Consider the following 24,364-nt stretch of genomic DNA (forward strand, 5'->3'; position numbering starts at 1 on the left):
GTGGGATGTATTTTTGTTTGCCAAAGGAAAGTTAACTGTTCTCTTCCTTGTCTCGTCCGTTGAAGGATTTCCCCGGTACGAGTGGTTCTAGTGTTGACCAGCTGATGCTTACCACCTTCCTTCAGGCGTCAGGCGTGACTGCAGTTCTTCAAAGCACCTCCAACCGAGAGGTTCTCCTATATCTATAGAACCTTGAGAAAGTCCGGCAAGCAATAGTTTGTCCATGGGAGTTCCGCTTCCGTGCGGGGAATTTCTTCGGTCGATTGTGAGATATTAAATCACTTTCCTGTAAATTAGAGCACCGAGAGGGGGAAACCCATCTCCAGGCGGACAGTAAGACAGAGTCGAGGATCAAGCTCGAACGCATGAAGTGGACAAGCAACAAAAAACTCCCTGCGAAGCTGCAAATCGGTTGATTGGTTTAGTCCGTGAAAACTTAGTCTAGGTTGTGTTGATATATTTATGTTCTTGTGTTGGGTGTGTGTTTTGTGAAAAAAGATTGGCGATTGGCTCGGTATGAGTTAATCTGTACACAACGTGAAGAAAATCATCCCCGTCTGCGCTAAGGGAAGCAAGGAAACCTTTTTTGAGAAAAATACAACGGCGATCTTTCCGTACAAAATGAAGATCACAATGCTAAAAGTAAGTAGATGTTTGTGTGTGTGTGTGTGGGTGTGTGTGATTATTTTCTCCCTCTCTCCGAGAAGGATAACCGAGGTTGATTCCTTCAGCGCTTCCTGCATGTGCCCACGCTGGAATGTCTTCATCACTTACGGGCGTTTGTGCTCCGCCTTTCCACCTTCGGGTTCTATTTTAATGAAGTGTTTCTCTCCCCCTCCCCCCACCCGATCGCTGGTGTGCGTAAAGTTTACCCACATTCTAGCGCTTTGAATTAATCAATCGGACCGGTGTTTCTTAAGCGTAGGTGGTTTTGAAAAGTTTTTGTTTGCTATCTCCCTACCCCCTCTCACCCTCCGTGTTCTACTTCTGGGTCTGGGTGGGAGTCGCTCAAAAGGTCGGGTGCATCGGTAACGCTTTCCAACCCCTTCACCTCCACTCCCACATCGCTTTTGGGGCGTGAGAAAGTTATCTAACTTTACCACCGGCGTGCGTCTCGTGCGATTGTAGGATTGAAAAGAGGGCAAAGGTAAAAAGTTTGCAAAAACTCCCCATCCCCTTTTGCCCCGCCCCTCCCCTTCCGTGGGGAAATTGCCGCGTTTGTTTGGTAAAGATTCCGGGTCGGGTTGATAAGGCCGTCGGTTATCTTCATTCGGTCTGCGTTCCCACTGGAAGACGTTCCTGTCGGAGAAATGGTCGGAGAAATGGAGTTGGAAATGGCGAAAAGACTAGAAAGGAACACATTTCCTACCGCATTTTCTCGCCGTGCCAGAGCATCGACATCGGAGTGCATCGAGTGGAATGCCGTTACGAATGAAAAGCGAGTCGCCAGTTGCATTGCAGCGCGCGTCCGACCGGCCCTCACCATGGTCGATGGCGGCGAATGGCAAAAGGAATGCAACCATACCTTTTCATCAGCCACCTGCCGGGTTGGCTCGTACGCGACGGATGCTCTGAGGTCGACCACACAAACGGGTAGCAACATTCCAGACCCAGCGCCGCGGACGTTCGATCGCAAAGTTGAGTAAAATCTTAGAATTCCCGGAGCGGCCCGGCCCGAGCGGCTGGAACTTTCGCTGCGGGACGATGCTGTCTGGGAAAAAAACGTGAAACTCGTGGACCAATTGCTTGCTGCATGCCTCCCATGGGTTCGGCGATGGTTGAGCGACCGGGTTTTTGGGGCATGCTGGGTTCTATCCCCTTTTTTCCCTATCAATGATGAGCTTTCTCCCCCACGGGTTGTGATCTTTTGTGCGAGTATGTAATGGGTTTTCGTAACTACGTTAGTGCCGCCACCGGTTGCACTTTTCACAAGGATGTGTTCGGGGAGACGGCAGCCTTTCCTGGTATGGTTTAGTGGCAGCGCGTTGAGGGAAAACATGCTGAAAGCGATTCGTCGGGAAGGATGTTTGTGTGGGTAGAACTTAGGTAGAACACTTCTTATGACAACACCCTAAGGCCATGCAATTACCTTTGGTGCAATGTTGGAAGAAATTTCATACGAAAATAAACCATCTGTTTTTAAGAATGGTATATTTAAAATACCACTTGGACTTTGATGTTATTCTAACCTTTTCGTCTCGGTTTAAGAAACATAGTCGAGGGCTCTTAAACTAATATAGTTAGATATAACAACGCTTAATTTATTTTAACCAAACCTACTAACCAACTGACATATGAGAAAAAACCGCATTTAAATGCTCTGTAATTTATAAAGCCGTGGAAAACATTGTGGTATAACCATAGAAAATCGAAAAATCATATTTATGACTTTACGACCCCATTAAAATGTTTCAGTACCAAAATCCAGAAAAGCAAAACTGGATTCTTTCCTGTGCTTAGAAGTATAAGTAACGGAATGTTTTACATGATTAATGTTTGATTTATTTTTATTGAGGGTGATTTGAGTACTACAAAACAAAGAAAATGGTTACGAAAGTAGATTGCTTGAAATAGGACACTGAAAACCTGCAAAACATAAGATTTATCATGTGTTTTAAATCATATAGTTTATTTTTAAACATTGTGACTTATTGAGATGTTATTAGATTCCATTAAAAATATATTAACAGGCTTTAAAATTGTCTGGTAATAAGCGATTGCATTTCTTAATCCATCTAAGCTAACGAAATATCACAGCAAAGAATATAGTTTTAAATAAGGCATATGGATTCTTTGTACTTTGTCGTATTAAAACTAAACAAAAGTCCATTTTAACTAGTTTCATAGTGTTGTTTATACGTGTTGTGTGGTTAAACCAGTTCATTTTATAATGTTTAGTTTACCTAATTTGTACTATTGACCTCTTGACTGCCACAAAATAAAAACAATAAACGGTCCTATCAACTCTTGAAGTTCTATATTACTCCATAACCTCAAACACAGAACAAGGAACAAATGTTGCCACAATAATTACGAATGACAATATAAGAACGATTGTTGTACCAAATGAGCTACAATCGCTAAAATCATATTCCAGTTACACATTTGACCTCCAGCTTGGGGAGTTTGACTCTAGCCGAACGTCTAATGGACACTAATTGAGTCCGGCATTAGGAAGCGGAGCAAGGCACCGGTCGAACCAGCATGCGTTGCTGCCCGAACCAGGGGGGAATTCGGTGCCGTGCGAATGTAATTAAGCTCAACATTACGTTCGGTTGCAGTGGGAGGCCCAGCGTGCGTGTTTGATCGATGGCTGCATGTATGTGTTCTAATATGTCGTATTCCTTTCCCTTTGTTGTTGTTGCAGCTGTTCGCTCTGCTGAGCACCGGATGTGTCCTGCTGGGCGTCACGCTGGCTGCCGAAACTAATAAGCGTCAGTCCCAGGGGCAACAGCAACAGCTCGGCCGGTACAAGCGTGGCCTCCTGTCGGCGCTGTTCGGTGGCGGAACCGGCGGCGAGGAACCGCCACGGCAGGCGATGGAAGTCCCGCCGGCGGAAGTGTTGCCCATCTACGGCGATCCGGCGAAACCGCCGCTGCACATGCTGTACGGGCATGCGACGGGTTTGGCACAGGGACCGTACCCGCCGTATCCGGTGATGTTCATCCCGGGAGCTGCACATTATGCCGATGGCGCCCGTCCGGGTCCGTATCTTCCGGTCCTGTCGTACGGTGGAGTTGGGGCGGGTGATGGTGCCCTGGTCCACCCAGCGGCAGCAGCAGGGGACAGCAATTATCTGCCAGCAGTCATCGGGTGGCCGGAAGCAAGCTCACCTCAGCCGACCGAAGCGATTGCCGAGACGTCCAGCAGCAAGCCAACCGTGGTGGATCAAGGGCCGAAGTCGGAGTACCTGCAGAAGCTGAACCTATCGCCGGCGGACGAGGCGGAACTGAAGCGACTCTCCAAGCAGCTCGGAGTGACCGACTTCGAGCATCTGCCACCGTTCGAGGACGTCATGGCGCTGCTCGGTACGACGACGTCGGAGGAGACGATCAAGGCGATCAAGGAGTACGCCTCGACCCCGGACGGGCTCGAGCTGATCAAGGACTACGTCATGAGCTACCAGCCGGCCAAGCGCGTCAGTCTCGGCCAGGAGCCGTACACCGAAGGCAACGGGGTCGAGGACGACGTGCCGGAAGCCCAAGAAGCAACGACGCCGGCCACACCCGATATTGGATTCTTCGCGCGCCAGTTTCGGCGCCTAAAGTCGCTCCTTACCTTCGGGTACTACGGCGGGACGGAGGATGAGGTGCCGGTGGCGCAAACCCCCACGGGCACGACCCTTCCGGTCGAGCAGGTGCAGGTGACAAGCGAAGCGACGCCGTTCGTTGTTCGCAACGAGTTTCCCGCATTTGAAGTACGCGACGGTGGTGTTCGAGAAATGCCCGTAGCCCATTACATCATTCCGGTTCGTGCGCTTCCGCCTCACCCGTTGTCGTACGCACCGGATCACAGATACGCCTCGTCGGTTCCCTTCCCCCTGGCCCTCCACTATCCACCGGAGTCGCAGTATCCGAATCCGTTCACCGTCCGCAGCGCCGGCGAGCAGGCGATTGTTCCTTCGCACGAAGAACCGACCGTGACGACGACAACACCGACACCGCCACCAACGATCCCGAACGATGCCATCCGCCGGGAGCCAACGGTTGCACCTCAGCGTGCCGCACCACCCACCCTTCCGACCGGGGAGGTGCACACGTTCGAGCGAGCAGACCTCGACCAGGCAGAGCGCACCACGACACCATCTCCTACCGGACCGGTTACGGAAGTGAGCAAGAGCACCGTAGAGCCCGCAGGAGCTCCACGGGTCACACTAGGGCCGATCGTAGTTGAGCCAGAACTACTGGACACGACAGAACTGTCCACAAACACCTTGGACGAACAGTGAGAAACATTGTGCAGGAAAGGAAGTGCATTCCTTCGCTCGTTAATTTCTCAATTCGCCGGAATGCTGTTCATCCCCGAGAACGAGTGTGGAATTTCTGGCAGGCGAGGCATACTATGCAGTTATTTCCCGAGATTCCTGCTGGATAAGTAAGATGAAATTTGTAAATTAAGCTCTCGAATAAAGTTGAATTAGTAATGAAACAAGCAAAAGCGTAAAGTTGAATTTAAATTAGAAGCTTTCAATTGTTGGTCAGCTTATGTATTTTACATAATTAAAAGTGTTCAACGGGTTTTGTTTCTACCATCCATTACCATTACCATTACCCGATTGGTAATTAAGAGCTGATTAACGTTCGTTCCCTTTCCGATGATGATAGGTATCATATGAATCAAAAACACCGGGTATCAATTCGTACCTAATTAATATACTTATTCATTAGCCTGTTAGTTAGGCGTATTAAATTGCACGGTTTTTAAATCTATTTTTCAATCATCAACTTGTTTGTTCTTTGTTAAATGTACACTACTCCACAAAAATCAGTGCACAGCAGGTTAACACAGAAACAAATCAAATTTTCATTGTGAAGATATTGTTCCTCCGTTAGTTTAGCGATGGAAAAACGGAAGCCGTGTTGAAAAACTATCAAGGCACCGGGCAAGAGGCATGATTAAAAGGACTTGGATACTGGGCCCAAAATATATGCCCGAACTGCATTTGTTTCTATGTTGGTCTGCTGTGTACTGTCTTTCGTGGTGCAGTGTTTGATATATTTTTAAGACGAGGTAGGAAATTAGCAAAAAAATGTCGATGGCCATGCAGTCAAAAATTAATTTAAAACTTGTTTTTGAATAACTCAACCAAGAGTACCTACAAGTTAAATTGAAAATTATAATTGAAACAGTGTACAGTGATAAAAGTTCCCTTGAATATCATGAACTTCACGTTAGCCAGGAAGCGGAAAAATAATTGTGTATTCATTTTTCGAGGTATTCAATCTCCATATTTATGGATGCGTAAAATGATTTCAATTTCCATCGCAACCAGCCGTAGAGTATTACGAACAAGTCCACCGTACAAGTAGAAATATATTAGCTGTTCAGGATGTCCAGATAACGAGAAACCAAGCATCAAGTAGCTGAACATGCAGAGAAAATATTCCCACACCATCAAAACTCCCTTAGCCAGAAGGGAGGCACGGGGGTGGGGGTTGGAAGGGAAGTGTAAAAATGTGTTACTGACACAAAAAAACTACTAAAACTAAATGAGATACACAAAATGTAGTCAAAAATGCCCGCAAACTTTACCTCTGCTCTCCAACGAAGGAATTCACATCTGTACAGATGCTGCCTTGGACGATGTTGAGCAACATAATTCAGCGAAAAGATGCTGATGTTCTTATTAACACGTTTTGGTGGTGTGGTGCTGTTTGTGTTGTTGTTTGGTTCCAAACTAAATATAAATATTAAAGCAACTTGCTTCGTTGCTGTAATGTTTTTTTTTCTTCCTCTCAAAAACAAACTCCCAACCCGGAAGGGAGCATGTTTACTCACTGCTGATCCATTGTCAGAAAAATTGGAAAAACTTTAGCCTTTGTGTAAGCAACGCAAAGTTTTGATGCAAAGTAAAGGGCTGAATAAGCTAATGGTAGTCAAAGCGGCGGCCATCACAAGGCAGAGTGTGCTGCCAGATTCAGCTCGAGTAAAAGCGGACTGTAATTTAGCAAAATATGTTTTTAGTTATCTGTTTCTCTTTCCCCGCCCAGTGGTGTTCCTTCTCTCTTTGTCCCTCTCGTTTGTGTTTTGTTCACTCGCTCATCAACGCTGTCATGCTTGCGTTCTACTTAGGACGTTTCATGGTTTAAAGCTTCGGCTCGGGCTTTGTTTCGACAGGCGCAAAACCAGCCTTAGCATGCAATTAACTTGGCCATTTTCAGCGGAGTGGTGCCAGAAATTAATTTGTTAGCTGGTTGCGGAAGTAAAAGTGGTCACCGGCCAAATTAATTCTGAGATTGCGTTTGATACTGAACAAGAGTAAGAGTGATGAAAACAGACAGCAACTTACTGGTTTTACGTTTGAGCATTTCGATCGTGGTTATGAAGTAAAATATTTGAATTTGTGTAGAAAATACATGATTTGTTTTTCTTATCCAAGGGAATTGAAATAAATATACTTAACTTTCAATTTATGGAAAATCGCTGGCTTTCTATAACTGAACTACACCTTCCGATGATGAAATGAGAAGAAGTTACTCTTGGAAAAGGTAATTACGTAAACTACAGCGCTTTAGAAGATTTGTTTTCATCAATGCACGGTTTATTTATGTTGGCTTGCTTTAAATGCACTTCAACACCCAATGTAAATATAATAAAAAACAGACATCATGAGGAACATTCTGGAGCCACATCAAACTCGCATTGAAGCACACCGATTTCCTCACATACAAGTCAGAAGTTTAACGGTCGATATGCGCAAGGGTAAACTGAGAAGGACAAACATAAAACGAATCAATGGACAGCAGCAGGATATTGGGCCGAGTGCTTCGTGTTTTTCAAGGGTACGTTTATTACGGAAATGTGTGGAAGAAAATGTGTACTCGTGCCCTCGTTCACTTGCAAACGGGACCGGTTGAAATGGGTCACCCAAGAAAGTGGACATATAAACAATATAGTGGAGGGAGCAAAAAAAAGAGTGCATGCCAGAGTGGGGATGATTGAAGCATGAACGAAATGCGACGTAAAGTTTTCTGAAAGCAGAGAAGTTGTGGGTTGGACAAAAAAATAACGAAACAACATCGACTCGTATGGCACTGATATTTTGAATGGAAAACGAGCGACACAAACTAAAAGTCGGAAGATACCCAAAAGGAAGAAAACTGATAGCTCCGTTTAGTAGCTTCTGAGGGGAGACAGCCGGATATAAATTCTGTTTTATATTCAAGAAAGAAGTTCTTCGTCGCTCGTGAAGTACGAAGACAAGAACCAGCGGCTAGCATGAAAAACTGTCTGGCAAAGGAAAATAGTTTAGAGATCATTGAGGAAAAAGCATCGATCAAGCCGGTGACACTGCATACATATGGGACGTGGGAGCTCGACGGGTTGGAAAATTTAATATCACTGCCGGCACAGTGGAGTCGTGCAATGGGAGAGATAAAAACTTGTACCAAGCACACTTAGTCGTCGGCCGTCCGCCATTGGATCAAATTAATTAGATTTGCCCGGCTTTATGATAAATGATAAATAGGACGAATCGGCTCGTCGAATGTTGGGCAAAAACTAGCTGCTGGGGCTAGGAAATTCATTCAACCCTATGTTATTACATGTTTTTTTAACGACATGATTCGTTGCCTTGCTCTTTTTCTCTCTACATTTTCTTTTTTCTGAAGACTATTCAATTTCAATATGGTTTATGAAATGTCGGTGAACCATGTTTTCTGTGGCGTTCCTTTTTCTATTATTGTAAAAGTAAAGAAGAGAAATGAATTCTGCTTACATTAGAACTCAGATGATTAAGTTCTATTTGAAACTCTATTAATTAGGAGTACATTTCTTGCTTCAGGAGTTGGAATAAATTCTTACGAAATCGGGAGCTAAACCTTTCCTTTTTGAAAAAAATGTAATGTTTTCCCATCGTCATAAAAACAAAACTGCGGATTGTCATTATTGTCTGAAGCATTTCGCTAATTTCCCACACAGAAATACGAGCGCTGGAGGATTGAGATAAAGATGGACTAAAACAGAAGATGATTAGCCACAATTGCAAACCGATTGAGCTGCGTCACTTTTTTTCAAGGACAAACTAAGACGGGCTTATTTTAAGAAGAAAATATCACTCCCAGCTGAACACCACGAGCGGCAACGGTGCGGGTTTGTCTGCAATCTTCACGCAAAACAACAGCGAATTATCACGTAATGGTAGAAATCACGCCAGCCCGTCGGCAGCTGTTGAAAATTATAATAACGCAGGCGGCCGTGACGGGATGGATCGAAATGGTGGTGGTGGTAGAAGAAAACAGTCAGCGAGGGAATAGAATGGCAGCAATCGCTGGAAGAAGATTTAAAATGAGGGGGGGGGAGAGAAAATAATGCTTCCTCATCGAGCGCGCTGTCAGATTTTCTTCCTTCTTCATTGGAAAATTACCATCAAAGGAACCACCGGGGGTTACCAAGAGGTACTTTAATGTCTTCGTTTTTATTTGTTTTGTTGTCTTCATCTTCTACGCCCCAACGAACAGTGCTTTGATGACAATAATCCTTTTTAATATTTAAACTGCTGTTTAATCCATCGCTCCATTGTTGTTCCATAATGCATCATAAATTGTCGCTGCCTGCGCTTTCATCGGATGTGTATGGATGTACATAAGACCGCGGCTTGAGGCTCCGGGAACCAGCAGCGTATCCAGATTTTGTCGGCAATTCAAAAAGCATCCGAGATTTATCAACGTGAATTATTGTCCGTTAACAACAATGGTGCACGAAGGCATTTCACCCGCGAGCCAAGGCTTCTCGGTTGGTGGAATGGTTTTGCGGAAAATGGATGAATAATAAACAATGTAGCCGAAATGTGCGATGGGCACAGTATCCTTCCTCCGCTCTCCTTCCCTCCCGGCTCCCTGGGGGGTACATTCCGCTTCCTGTCTGGCGTGGATGGCAACATTTTCCTCGCCGGGAGGTATCATATCTAAACGAAGAAAAATTGTCCTCTGTCAGCCGGATTGAGTGAAATGATTTAGAATGGCTTCGTTTAATTAACAGGAACGGAACATGGGGAAACATGGGTGGGAGGAGAAAACAAACCGACGCGAGAAAAAAAAAACAATCCAAACGTAACATCTTTAGCGATAGCGCTGCCTAATGAAATATTCGTTCAGGGCAGGTGGTAATATCCTGTCATTTTTATTAACAGCGAGCCATAACCGGCAGCTTCGCCGAGCGACAGAATGTTACATTAACCGTTGTTCGTGGGTGGATGGAAGAATGTAATACGGTTAAAAGCACTCAGCTTTATTAACAACGGCCGGACAGGATGCATAAGCTTGCCGCAGCCTCTTCAAAACAGAGCGACCCCAATGGTTAATCGATCGAACGGGATGTTCTTGTTCCAGCGAAAAAGGAAAAGCTATTACGAAAAAAGAATATTTGGAAATAAACTTTTTCGTGAAAATTTGAACAAAAAACAATTGAAAAAGAACAATTCTGCCGAAAATGGCATCGAAAGTGTTTGCGACCAACAAATGTTTTTTGTAAACATAAGTCTGTGAGCATAAGAAGTGATACTAAAAAATCTTGAATACTACCGTTTCCAATGAAAGAAATATATTATCAGCAATTCGTATTTAATAAAAAATAATTAGATAATGAATATATTTTTTAAAATTAAATACAAATGGAAAGTGGATCAAACAAGACGAGGCATGTTTAAAAAACACGATACTATTTTGAAATCATAAAGAAACCACTTGAAATATAGGGCATCACGTTGGGTTCTCCTTCAACTCTTGAAAAAAGTAGAAAAAGGACCGGGCTAAGACATTTTATCACACACAAATATTTGTTTGCTGAAATTTCTTTAAAATACTGTCGCTTTTCGTGCGAATTGTTCCTTCCACGATTTAAATCATCATTGCAATGTACCCTTAAAAATGCATTGCATCAAAACGCACGCACTGGACGTGATTGTTGGTGACCATCCCAGTTTTCCCTCGCGCACCTCTTTCAACCTGTCTACCGGCTCACGAAGCAAACGGGAATCAGTTCCACCGTTTGGGACCCTCGAAGAGGAGCAGCAAAAAAACGTTCACCTTTGCCCGATCCAAACATTATGAAACATTTTGAAATATGCTGCACATGAACGGCGAACGCCGGGGTCGCGCATTGCCGCTGATTTAATGGGACGGAATGAATGATTGTGCGGAAGTATTTTTATGATCTTTTGTCACCGGGCTTTGGGCTACTGGCAATGGTGGCGCCAAACATTCCCCGTTCAAGCAGCCCGTTCTGGGGGGGCGGACAACCAAACCGTTCCAAAAGTCGGAAGAAAAATCCGTCACCATTGCGCACGTTTTGGCGTGATGGTGGTGATTTATGCCGTATCGTTTGTTCGGGTGCGTCCGGCATGCTGTTATGCTTTCGCTCGTAGAACGCACGCACAATGCCGGGGAAATCGGGCACGGGACGATGGTGTGGAAAATGATGCTGGCCGTTGCGTTTGGAGACCAGAGATCCAAAGTAAAAACGATCGACGGTTGCGTGGCACCTGCAACACAATTTAACTAAATCCGGCCTGATTGTGAAGAGCATCGAAAATCGAAAATAAAATAAAAACAACGGGCATTGAGTACATACCGAACACCGTGAAACATCCGGATGAATACCGCACGTGCATAATCCTTAGCAAATTTGTAAAAACAAAAACAGGCCGAAAACATTTGCATCGAATCCTCTGTGAATTATTAAAAAAGCGAACCCTCTATTTAGCACATCCAGGCAGGTATGCCAAACGGTTCGATATGGCGTTAAACGGATTGCATTGAAATTTGTGGCCAACAAAATATAAAAGAAATTATTGTGCAATATTTATCATCCCACGTATCGCGTAGTTCGCACCGCGTGTCTAACCGCCATCGTTTGAATGGTTAAATGTTTTATGACAATTAAAAATAAACAGTTCTTTAGCTTCTGTTCGAACGCTTCGTAGTTTATATTGATAGAAAAAAATAGAAAAAAAACGTGTGTCGACAGCAAAAGCCACTTGCAAAACCGCACACAGCCAACAGATTGAGTGTTGTGTCGCAGGTAAAAAACACATTGCACACTGTGCAGCAGAACAGCATATTTTGATGTGCTTTCCTCTCGTCTGCTTGTTTACCGAGCGCACGTTCCCGCGGGGACCGATGAAAACTGATTTAATTAAAATATTTGCTGAAATGTTGCGCTCGACACTAATTTGTAGCATTTAAAAACAACCATTGTTTACCGGGGGTGGATGCGTTTTTTTTCTGTGTGGGTGTTTGCCGGTGGTAGACGAAAACCGTCACCGTGATGTGATCTTATTTCTGTCTTAAGACTGCTACACTGTTCTCGAGAAGAGCGAAATGCTCTGGATGGTACATAAATTGCTTCTTCATGTTGTTGCCGCCCTGCGTTCCTTCTGGTGCTGCCGTAAAGTGCGTTTGCCAGCGAGCATTGTTTTGTGAGCGCTGCGAACCGCGAAACAAACACGCCTCCGGGGGAAGGCAAAGAAAGGAACCACAATAAGATGGTGAGTTTCACAGGATTTCTGCAATTTCGTAACCGAGAGTAATTAAGACCCTGTACATGGTCCAGCCAGCAGCTCTGGTTCACCCTGTAGCATCACTTTTCCTTTTAAATTAATTTCTCTTAACCGCACAGTTGCTTTTACTGGTTGTTGCCATTTAGTTGTTTTCTTAGCAGAGTTGGATAAAAAATGCACTTACCAAGAAAAAACTAACTCCCGCAACGTTAGCTAGCTGGAAAATTATTTTATGATAGACCCATTTACAAGTTTTTCAGAATTTAAAAAAATATTGTTGACGTTAGTTTGCAGTGGTCATACGGATGCACCAATGTGTTATATTTGCATGTACGATAGCATTAAAAATTATATTATGTTTCCTATGGAGCATAAACATTAATATGTTATTACTATCACTTGTGAATATTTTTATCTGGTAAATCGCACCTCACTCCTTTATGCAGCTACTAAACATTTCTAGAAATAAATCGTTTAAATCATCAATCAATTAGTGTTGTTCAAATGGTGAATAACTGCCATTCGTGGGAAAATACAATGTATGGAGTTATTGTTCGATAAACGCCACTTTAACAGCGGGATTGTAGCAATCGAACCGCACTAATTTAATATGAGACAGATGAACGGGAAGCCAGCAATTTGAATTGCATAGGTTTAATTGTGAGAAATTTCATCACGCGTACATCATACATATGGAAATAGCTTCTTGCGTGGAACATGTCATTTGAAGTGCGTGTTACTATTGGTACGATATAAGTCAATATGCATCGTATTGTGGCCTCTGGCAAGCCCCGATGCATTCGTGGAATGAAATAATTCAAGTAAATTATTCATAATTCTGATGGATTTACTTATACACGCAACACGCCTAGCTTTCGCAGATATTTGAATAACCGACCAGGCGCCTCCATCGACACAAATGACCAGGCGTCTCCATTGATTTGAAAAGTCATAAAAAGTGGATCTCTTCTTTAAAGATTTCATTAACGAAATAATTTTATAGCTGATGGTGAGAAAATTCTTCTCTCTTTTTCCTATAAGCTAAAGTGTTGAAACATCTCGTGTACTATCACTGCTGTGAAAGGTGCTTTTCCCCGAAAAGCGGCTTATGCTACGCCTCAAAATACGGCAGATTTTATTTCATTTCATTCCTAATGCCTGTTTATTTCCGACCGGATTATCTCCGAGCAGATGTGTATTAAACTTTAAGGCACAAATATCACCAGCTCAAGAACGGCCAAGAAAACCCTCGGGCAGGCAACGTAACGCTCCACGACGCTGGCACGCGCACGCCGTGAGAATCCCTTTTTAATGCCGACCGGATAAAAATATATGTTTATGTTCACAAGTCCCCGTGCGGTAGCATCCCCCTTTTCCTGGCCAGCTGGTGCCAGATGGCCATCCACGCACACTCCGTCACGATGACAGTTGGGCTTTCGAAACCCGAATCACCGAATTCGATTTGGTAAATTCATCGCACAAGAAAAGGTTTCCTTTATGGCCGGCCGTCGTTTGTTGCGGACAAATCAATGAATACCCATGGTTTTAAAATCCGAATCTCGCGGTTGGGGTCCCGCAGGGCCTCTGTGCCCTGTCCCAGACAAAGGGGTAGAAAATTACTTTAATGGAGAATCGCTGTCGTATTCGCGACTGACATAAAATTACCAGACCCAATTAAGGATTACGGGCGAAGGTGATTCAATTATGCGCCTCTCTAAAGGTATTGCGTACACAAAAACACACTCTCACACTCACAAACCCTCCGCCACAAGAGGCACCAACGCCGCACACACATCTGTCTGTCTCAGTGAGGGTGTTTGAGAAGGCGGCGTCGTACCATTGCAGCTAACTTTCCACATTTCAAAATAATTCCCCCGCTTTCCGCAACGGACATTGTCAACACTTCCGGAATTCAGGCTACGAGCCATCGTCGACAGATTGCCGCGGTTCTAGAGGAATTTCCCAGCTGGTTTGTATTTGCGGTACTCGTCACTTTTTCCACGCAGCGAAAACGCCATGCAGCCCACAAACAGTGACGCTATTTTCCATCCCGGTCACACACAGGCAAAAATACACCCACACACACACATACACACAAATATACACGGACGCTAGCAACAATCAGGATATCATCAAAGTGCGGGCACCAGTTTATGATTTGAATAACAAATCGAGATTATCTATGCATGTTCTCTGTTTGTCGTATCATTATCCGATAACGTCTAAAACGCACCACACCTACGCAGGAAGCTTGGCGCTGCTGTTGGACCGGGCTCTCATTCACGCATTCACCGCCTACTCTAGCATTTCCCTCGCGGTCGCATTTCGGTAGGAGGATGGCGAAATCTCGCCGTAACTTTGCGTGTGAAGCATTTCGAGTGGAATCCGCGTGCAGAACGTTGAAATTTTACTAGGTTTTTGTTTTTGCTTTCACCAGTCGCCCAGAACGAGATGCCAGATCGGAGATAGTGAACGGGTGGGTGAGCAGCGCGCGAGAGGAAAATTGTAACTTTGTGCAACTGGAGCGTTCGGCGAGGGCGGCGCGTCATAAGGCGCGCTTTTTTCGCGAACGTTACGTGCGTTCTGGGGTTTGGTTCTAGGGTTTCTGATCCTCCTCCCTCCCCTGCTTATCCCCACAACCTAATCTCTTCCAGTGTGCATGTTTTTCTTACCCCTACTCCGCTGTAAATTACACCTTCCGCTGCCTAGTTTTTGGACGTCGTGCTGCTTTCCCGCTTGTTCCGCCGGCTGCGTTCGTCCAACGACCATCACGATTTCCATAACATCAACAACAAAGTTTCCCTTTTGTTGCCATCCATACGTACTCTCGGTGCTGTCTATTCTCGGTGAACACGTTTCATCACACGGCGTACGTGTGCCATCGTGCCATACACGCGCACACAAAGGCACACATTAAAGTATGGGCAGGGTATGAAAATAGGGCACCTAGCTTTAGGTCGGATGGCTTTTTAAAATTCCACCAATCTGAACAAACCTTCCCATTCTTTCACCACGCTGAAAAAGGGATCTTATCCTTCCCCCCCCCCCCCCCCCCCCTTCCATCATCTCACCCAAGTGTTGGTGTGTTTGTATTTTTTACACACATGAGACCGTCGTAGAGCTTGGATGGGACATGCCGCCACACCAGAAATTATTCCACGTGTTACCATTTGAGTGATCGTTAATTTCCTTCCATTTTCTTCCCCCGTGGCGATTCGGATGGTTTCCCGTGCGGTGGAAAAACGCCACCAGCGCCCACCGGTGGACCGAGATTGATCGTGTCGCTTAGTGGCCGGAAAGGGCTGCCAATCTGACGCGATAACGAGTGCGGCGCTACTCATACGCACAACCAAGAGTCAATGTATTTTTTTTCATTCGCACACTCGTGTATGTTGAACAAATTAAAATATTCGGAGAATGTTTAGGGAAACTTGGATCGAAAGGGCTGCAATGGGAGAGGTGGAAGTGAAGAGTAATATTTGATCAACGCATTTCCCTTTGGTGAACAGCACGCGCTTCGCTTCAAACGCGCGAATGAAAAAGTTCCTATTCGGTTGAAGATTAAAAGATTTGTATAAGATTAACGTTACCCACGATCTGACGCTCGGTTGTTTGCGGAAGGTTTGTAAAACAGGAAAAGTTGACTGGTAGGCGAACTTAAACATCAATAATTTGTCTGTTGTTTGATTTTCTTGGTGACTTTGTTGTGTTCTTGGTGGGTTTTCTACTTTGATCCTTAATAAAGGCAATAAATTGAGAAGGATGTTTATCAGATTGAATAAATTTAAATTCGTATATATAATCTTTTCATTAATTAAAATCTTTTGTTCTGTTTCAACGACAAAAGAACTAAAAATTACATTCAAACGTTTATCTTATTTGTACAAGAAATGTATGTATGTATTAGATTTAATCAGGTTGAAGTTTATCTGTTAACCATTTTAAGCTAAATTTAATCAAGTGATAGTGCGTGTTTATTCAAGTTTATTTTAAATCTAAAAGTTTTTTTCTGAATGTATGACGTAGCTTTCTTAAAAGCAGCTAATTCAAAATAATATTCGCCCGTTTACCTCAAGCAAGCGCTGTTATCCGTGTCTTGTACATATCGATTTTTACCTCCTTTTGGGAAGTTTTCCTTCATTATTCATGGTTTTATCCTTTCCGGGGCTAATTGATACGGGTAACAGGCGAAAACAACCTTAATGCAGGTCGATCATTACATGAAAAAGTAAACAAACGGCTATATAAAAAACACCTACCCTAACGGGCTATTCTGTAGTCATTCGCGACCCGAACAAACCTTTGCCGTACCGTTACTATACCCTAATTAAAATACCAAATGCTATATTAAAGGCAAAAATGTCTGGTGTTCATAATCCGTCGGGAAAAAAGGCCACCGCACTTCAATCGATCGCAACGAATGGTAGAGTGCCATCGAAACCTATTATATTTAACCGTCGGCAGCCCTTTTGCATTCATCGGTTCCGACGGATTAAAGCTTTAAAGGCGGCCGATGGCGGTGGGCTTACTCGGTCAATTGCTAGCACGTTGGCGGTGATGCGAACGGTACCCGTCGAGGCGTTGAACGAAGCGATGGAAAAGGGGGAATGAAAACGCAATTAAAATCAAAAGTTACACCGATGATGGAAGCTCAAAGTGTACATAATGTCAGCAGCATCAGTGGATCAACATTGCACCTACGCACTAGACGGAGCAGAATCACGTTAAACCGGGTGGATAAAAAGTAAGTAAATAATGCTTATCCGAATGCAGGGTTCATTTAACAGCGCCGAATGATGCCGAGAACGATCCGAAAGGGTACCGCGAATTATTGTACTGTAATGGAAACCAAGTACTGTTAACCTATAGATTTCGGAAATAAAATGGTTAAAAACGGTAAATAAACAACTTCATCCGCTTTCTTTTGCTACAGATGAATACATTTAAAATGCCTTGTAAATTTGCTTTTATTTTGAATTATGATTGAGATTGTGATAGTTTTATAAATCAGAATACTTGTAGATAATATTACAATCAGGATTATGTAGATAAAAAATGAACATTCTAAAATAGTTTCATAACTTTTAATGCATTATTATATTTACGATGCAACGATCTCCTATCAATCTAAAAAATGTGAGCTAAATGTAAATTTTAATGCATACAATTAACTACTTTGTTGATACATCTGTCTGCTTGAGCAATTTAATTTAGATTTAACTAAAGCTTGTTAAACAGAATGGCTTTCCAATTCTCATTCTCAGAGGAAAATCGAAACTGAATGGCCGAGCAGGAAAACGTTAGTGTTTGCGGAAATCGACAGCACGCCGTGCTCCAAATTGAGAATAAATCGAACGCGAATTGGAAACACGCAGTTGCTTTCAAATTAGGGAGGACGGAAAAACCACGAGAAAGGGGGTGGAAAGCGGATAAATGAGTTGACAAACTTATTTCTTGCCATTGAATAAACCATTTTCGATCGCTAGACGCCCGGGTGCATCATCTTCAGCCGAACCTAGCGAGCGTCCTTTTCTATCGACGTTGTCGACTCCGCTGGCTTCCGGGAAGCGCATTTTCTTTCTCCGGAGCAAAATCTCGCAAACGGAAATCGGTTTGTCGGGGTTTTTCATTCTTGCTCGACCGGCTGGTGCCGCGTGCATTTGCAGTGGAACGTTCGAGTTTGTGGATGCGGGAAAATGTAACGAGAAGGTGCCAACTATCCAAACGGGAGAGCGAATGAGGTGGAAAATAAGAAAAATACAAATCAAAATGACAATCTTTCGTTACCGTCTTTAGGAAGGCAGCGACGCGGTAAGACGTTAGTTGGGCACGTTAATTTCTTCGAACCGAGGTGAGCCGTTGAGAGAATTTAATTGCAGAATGTAGCAGATTTTGTAATTGAAATTGGAAAAATAGATGCCACCCGACGGATGGCTTCCGCGCAGGAATGCAATCGTCTGCAATTTCCGTGGGTAGGTTTATTTTATCGGTTACCAGATATAGAACGAAGTCATGGAACGCGTCTCTGGTGCGGGTGGCGCCCATGCACAAAATCAATCTGATTAGTGAAAGTAGGATGAATAAAAATAAGGGGGCATCGTTTTGTTCACCATCCGTAATTGATTAGATAAACTCAAATCACATTGTAACAACGTCCATTCTCTCTTAATGATGTGTTTGGTTCTAAAAACGTCTTGGATTTCGAATTATCACATTAAATGACTAGCAAAACCCTGTTTGAACTCAATTCTAATAATTCAAATTATTTAAAAAGGAATACATAATCTTTCAAACTTGTGAAAACAAAAACAAGGAAGCAATATGGTTGATTTAAGAAATCTCACGAAAGAAATCTCACTGATTTAAGAAATCTGCACAGTTAATCAACAATTACACAACAACTACTTAATTTCTGTTATATACAAACACATGCGAGTAACATACATTATCTCAATGTGCACAATGTTTAATATAATTAGCGTTCACTATTATCATAAACGTATAGCACTGGTTAAGGAAAAATGTGGTTTTTGTCGCAAGATGATTGAAAACTTAGATATAAGTTCCAATTTTAAGTTCAATTAGACGGAACAGTCCCTGGAACAAATCGACATATCACATAATTCAATAAATACGTTATTTTGTTGTCACAATTGTAAAAATACTATGCATTTCTTTTTCAAAGGGAAAAGTGATCGACCGAGATAATAAAAGACTTCTTCTTTATCTTTATGTTTAATTTTAGAATGAAGAGGTCACGAGTAGGCGACTTATATTCAATTACAGTAGTCAGGTAATTCATTTTTTCCAGTCCTTTTGCTCTAAGACAAAAGATCATCGGAGCGTGCTTGGTACGATTCGTACAAACCTAATGATTTAATTAAAATCGTCTTACCCTTTGAATAATCAGATCATCTGGATACAAATTAAAAAATCAAACCCACTGAATTGGATAAAAACAATTGCATTAATAGCAATTTTTCTTCATCCTTCCGAAATAATGCAGTTCAACAATAATTTCTTCTGCTCGATTAGGTAACCAACAATCATTGCCAGGGGCTGTGAAAATGCATAAGTGCGTGTAAGAGATTTTTCGCGTCGTCCAATAAAATTGATATTTGATATAGAACGGAATCATATGAACCAAAACCGCACGAAAAAGAACCTTAATATGCATTAAGCCTTGATTCTGGCGTGCTGCCGAATTTATTGGTTCGTTTGAAGTTCCACTGATAGTTATGGTTATTATGTTAGTGTTTTCACCTACCTCTCCGGCTTCCGGTTCCGCGTACGTAACACATCGTCGGTACTCCGAGTCGCTCCATATGTCTGCTTTCAATAAAACGCACTCGATGCAATCGGCCCACTTGAAAGTTGTTAAAGCCATCCGCGTATCGGATCAAACGTAGATCGCTTCCCATTGCAGCCGAATTTTAACACATCCATCCGACCGACGATTTTCGAACCACAACGGGCACAACGCTTTTCTAGCGATCAGTTTCAAATATCGTGCATGTTGAAGGACCGCCCCTCAATGTACCTTTCCTTTCCCTCTGCTGCCTCCCGCGGCACGAATGCACAGGGCGAACTCTGTGTGATGTAGAAAATGTTAAGTGCATCGTGCACGCCGAAACTGGGATTCGATTCTGTGGCCGGCAGCTACCACCCCGGCACTCCGAACGGGCTTGCTGTGCGAAACTTTCACTGCACACTTTTGCGGGTTTTGCGGTCGCCCATTAACATATTGAACCATAAATTTGGCATCGGCCGTCTAGCGATTCGAAATAAATTTATTTTATTGCCCACCGCACCAGATCGCTACATCCGAGCGAGGTGTTTTGTTTTTTCGGAGGCAGCCAATTTTAGACGCTGCTGGTCAAAAACTCCAGACACGTGGGAGAGAAGCTTGTTTGGCGGGCTTGTTTTTCCAGGAGGGTAGGGGGACATTGGGAGGAACAAATTTTGTGTTCTGTTGAGCACGGTGAAGGTACCGGTCGGTACATGCCACACAGATGGGCTTTGCTGGAAGCACTTTCCCCCCGAATGCTGGAATGGGAAAGGTTTTTCGTCCAGCTTTCCACGCCTCATCGGTCCGGCCGGGTAGGTTTATTTACATGCAGCTGCGAAGCACGAAGCAGGTCAGCGGTACTTTGGCCCTAATCGAATGTTTCCGACTCGGGGTTATTGTTGCTGAAACGGATTTGTTTATGCAAATTAACGCACCGGAGAAGCCGCTCGCGATGTGTACGAGTTTGAAATCAATAATTCCCGTGCGGCAAGAAAAGGCACCGCCTCGGAAAACTGTTGCCCGCCCGGTGATCGATTTAGGTTGGCAAGGTAACAATTAGTGAAGGTGAACAAAGCCGACAGGTTTTTCGAACAGCGCCAGTTTGGGATATGAATTGTAAAATGGAAACATTATAAACAAAGGAAGGTGCTTGATATGTTTTTGCTCGTTTATGATCTATAGTTTCTATATTAAATTAAAATACTAATTAAATTACTTAAAAATAAAATAAAATACTTGCTAAATTATGAACATTAAAAAAAAAGAATTTATTACCAGTGTAGAGGTTCCAAAAATTTGCATATCAATTTTTAATATTTTGTATTCTTATATTTTTGTACCCAAACAATACAACTCAAAACCATAAAAATCAATTACAAATGCTTTTATTAAGCAGCTCCATGCTTATGTCACGGTGCATGCTGTCTCATTATTCGGGCCATTTCGTCCTCAATTGTCTTTGGAATGAAAACCAGCAGGGCCCTCAAAAACATCAGTTAACAAAAACATTGGTAAGTTAAATGTGGGTTTGCATATTTTTCTTAAACAAAACAGATGTTCAAGAATCCAAATGTGAAAATTTGAAATGTTATTAATGAACAGAGTGGGAAAAATTAATGTCATTCGCCTAAGCGGGGCATGTTGCTTCAAATTATCTTAGTACTTTGTACAGCAAATGTTTAAATTGTTATGCTTAATTTAAACGGGACGCAAAAGACTGAAAATACACGTGAAAATGTCAGTTTTGCTGTCACTTTTCTTCTTTTCGTGTAGACGTTAATATTTTTACAGCCGATGCAAATAATATCGCATTCAGTGTAGATTTGTGTCTTTAACAGTAAACAAGCAGCAGAGAGGTAATATGCTCACTTTTATCTTATCCATAAATATTATACATCATCACAAAAAACTAAAACCGTGTCCCACTTAATACCAGGTGCGTAAATTTTAACATATAAATGTTTTACTCTCGGATCGAAATATAAATGTTCGCAAATTTTGACTAACTGCATACTGCATTTTACCGTTGGTAATGGTTACTTTACGCTTCATGTAAACTAAGCATTACCTTTATAAACGGTTTTGTTACAAGCAAAGAAAAGCTAATTAAGGTATAATACCGAAATAATCGCTCCAAATCCCGCTCTTTAAATCTCTTGCAGTCATTGGGCGTATCACTATCATTTCTTCGGCATTTGGACCGACCAGCTTTCCTCGAAATTGTCAAGTCTTCACTCGCACTAATATCATGCAAGTCTTACTGCATCCGCAAAACCCCCTGTGCCCCGTTGTGCGGGCGAAAATGCATACGACTCGCACAGTCACGCGTGGCACCGTCTGGGCGCTCCAGCAAAACACACGCCCGCCGGAAACAACGTAAGCTGCATCTCGACCGCACCGCATATTACTCGAGTAGTTAGATTGCAATTGCCGATAAGATTCCCGGCCGAAGGGAAGAAAACGAAGGCTCGGGCGGCACTAATAAAGTTTACCCGAATCATCCCCATTTCCTCGCAATACATTGATCCTTTATGCGTTTGCATTTTTGTGTCGTTCGCTGCTGAACGGATCGTCGTCGTCATCATCGTCATCCATAGTAGGGCTGTCCAAGGAGGAGGGGTGGAAAACCGGGGTGAACCAGAAAGTGTTGTGGCCGTACGGTGCCGGTGGCCTTGCGGGTTTTCCTGCATCGCTCGGGCGAACGAATGACGGGTTTTGCTTGCTTTTGCAACTTTAGCATATGATTTCCTGCTAAATCCCGCTCGGAAAAAGGGAAAAACGGTTCCAAAGCTCACCGACCCTCCCCGGTCCCGGCCTTGCCGGCACTTATCGAGCGGTCCTACGCTTCGTCATGTGACACATCGACACATGAACCGCTTCCGAAGTCGCCAGTTTGCAAGTGAATGAACGTCCGTGGATTTACGGACGAGCCGCACCGGTACACGAGGGGGCAGGAGGAGGTGACCAGCTGAGGGGATGTGGAGATGGGGCAACGATTTCTTCGAATTATGCATTCCACACTGTCACAAAACCAGTCGCTTTCCCGGACCGATCCGGGGCAGGAGTAATCGTGCCAAAAGTGGCTTTTGATGGCAGCATCGCTCGAACGTGTTGTGCGCTGGTTCCGGCTGAAAGAAGGAGGGCTTCGTTTGAAGTTTTCCTAGGGACCGCTCTCTGTACCCTTCATTTCTCTAGGAAACACACATACAAACAACGTCACAGGAACTATCGTTGCTATTCCCTTCGCATTCGGAACTACACCAGAACCAAATATCCCTTCGAAAGGAATTTATTTGAATCCACTATCCCGGGTCGTATGTTCTGTATCGATGGAACCGCGGTCACACTCACACATGTATGAACTCTTGTGTATCGTCCCTGTGCCACCCACCGAGCCAAACAAACCCGCCCCATGTGCAGTGGGCAGGAAAAACTGCTCCATTGTAAACAATGCCCAACATTTCCACATGGTGTCGTCGCGAAAAGCAGACGACCACGATCGGTTCGCGAAAACGCCCTCTCAAACTAATGTCGAGCCAGAGGGCGGCTGAAGAAGGTTTCACTGCGCTGCGCTTTTCCTTTTTTTTCATAACACACACACACACACAGGCACGAAGTAGGGAAATGCAAACAGAAGGCAAAGGCGAGCAGAAAGAAATTCACCTAAGGGAAAGTCAGACTCCCCCCTTTTAGAGCATGTAGATGAGATGTCCTCGTGAGGTGAGGGAAGGGGATAGGTGGGTCTGCCGCCTTGAGGGTAAATTCGAAACTTTTCCAATTCGAGAAATTTGAATAAATGCCAGCCACTTTGCCAGATTTATGTCATCAATATCCAGGCAAATGGTACATAAACGGGAAAACGGGTTTGGAAAATAGCTCTCTTTCCCGCGCGATGCGTTGCGGTACGTGCGTGCGGTGGGACGGCGCTTTTGTTCCTTTCCCACACAACGACCGGTGCGAGTGTTGTTGGATAATAACGGGCAAACATGATCGAACGCTGCGTGCAACGCACAGTAACGTGCTTGGAGGATGAGTCCGTAACCTTGGGCTCCACGTAACCTACGGGCACTTTCCATCTTGTTTTTCCTTTTTCTTTTGCCAAAGCGGAAAAGTGTGATGCTGGAGTTGCTTAAGGGACCATCTTTGGTCCCGTTTCATACCCGCACCCAAACAAACAAGCCAACGTGATGCGAAGATCACGTAACTGTCTTTCGGCCGAAACCAACGATAAAGTTCATCAAATATTACCAAGGTCGTCCGTTGGGAGGGTTTGGGAAGGTGCCGGGGGAAGCATATTGCTCCGGAATCCATCGAGGGTCGATCGGAGGACGGCATTCGTTACAGCGTTCTCCGGGAAATGCGCTTCCCGAGGCCATGAGGGCTGCAGTTGTGGGCCAGGTCCGGAGAGCATGTTGGATGAATTTTTGATGAATGTCTTGAGCAACAATAGGAATCTTACTTAACCCTTTTCGTGATGCAGCCGGGAAAGAATGTCAAAAGAAAAAAGGAACACAGAGATCGACCCTTGCACCTACAACAAATGAGGTGACTAACGGGTTGCTTTGTTTTACTTTTTCGACGATGCAGCCGGTTGTCTTCACCTCCATCGCAGAAGCAGTTTCTGGATAGTGTGTGTGTGTGTGTGTGTTGGGATGTTGAGAAGAATACGTGAGTTGAAAGAAAGGAAATAAAACGCTCCCGGAAGAAGGCGAACTTACAGTTCCGTGGCAGAGGAAGCAGCAGATGAACTGCAAGACCTGGGGTATTTCACCGCATTACAGCACGACCACGGCACGGTCGCACCGTGTACCTGCTTTGTATTAAAAGGATGCAGTTTGGTTTCTATCACACCCTCGGAT

General features: G+C 43.9%; 1 protein-coding gene across 1 annotated transcript; it reads left to right on the forward strand.

Moving 5' to 3' along the window:
- Window positions 1–621: 621 nt before the first annotated feature.
- Window positions 622–4,948, forward strand: LOC131265194 (uncharacterized). Its single transcript, XM_058267456.1, has 2 exons — window positions 622–642; window positions 3,368–4,948. The coding sequence occupies exons 1-2, from the start codon at window positions 622–624 to the stop codon at window positions 4,946–4,948; spliced, it is 1,602 nt and encodes a 533-aa protein (XP_058123439.1).
- The last annotated feature ends 19,416 nt before the right edge of the window (window positions 4,949–24,364 follow it).

The sequence above is a fragment of the Anopheles coustani genome, chromosome 2, assembly GCF_943734705.1.
Source record: "Anopheles coustani chromosome 2, idAnoCousDA_361_x.2, whole genome shotgun sequence".
NCBI lineage: Eukaryota > Metazoa > Arthropoda > Insecta > Diptera > Culicidae > Anopheles > Anopheles coustani.

Bases quoted from the DNA above. Each gene is read 5' to 3' on its own strand.
- LOC131265194 (XM_058267456.1), top strand. From the start codon at position 622: ATGAAGATCACAATGCTAAAA. The intron at 643-3,367 runs GTAAGTAGATGT...TTGTTGTTGCAG, and splicing joins TGAAGATCACAATGCTAAAA to CTGTTCGCTCTGCTGAGCAC.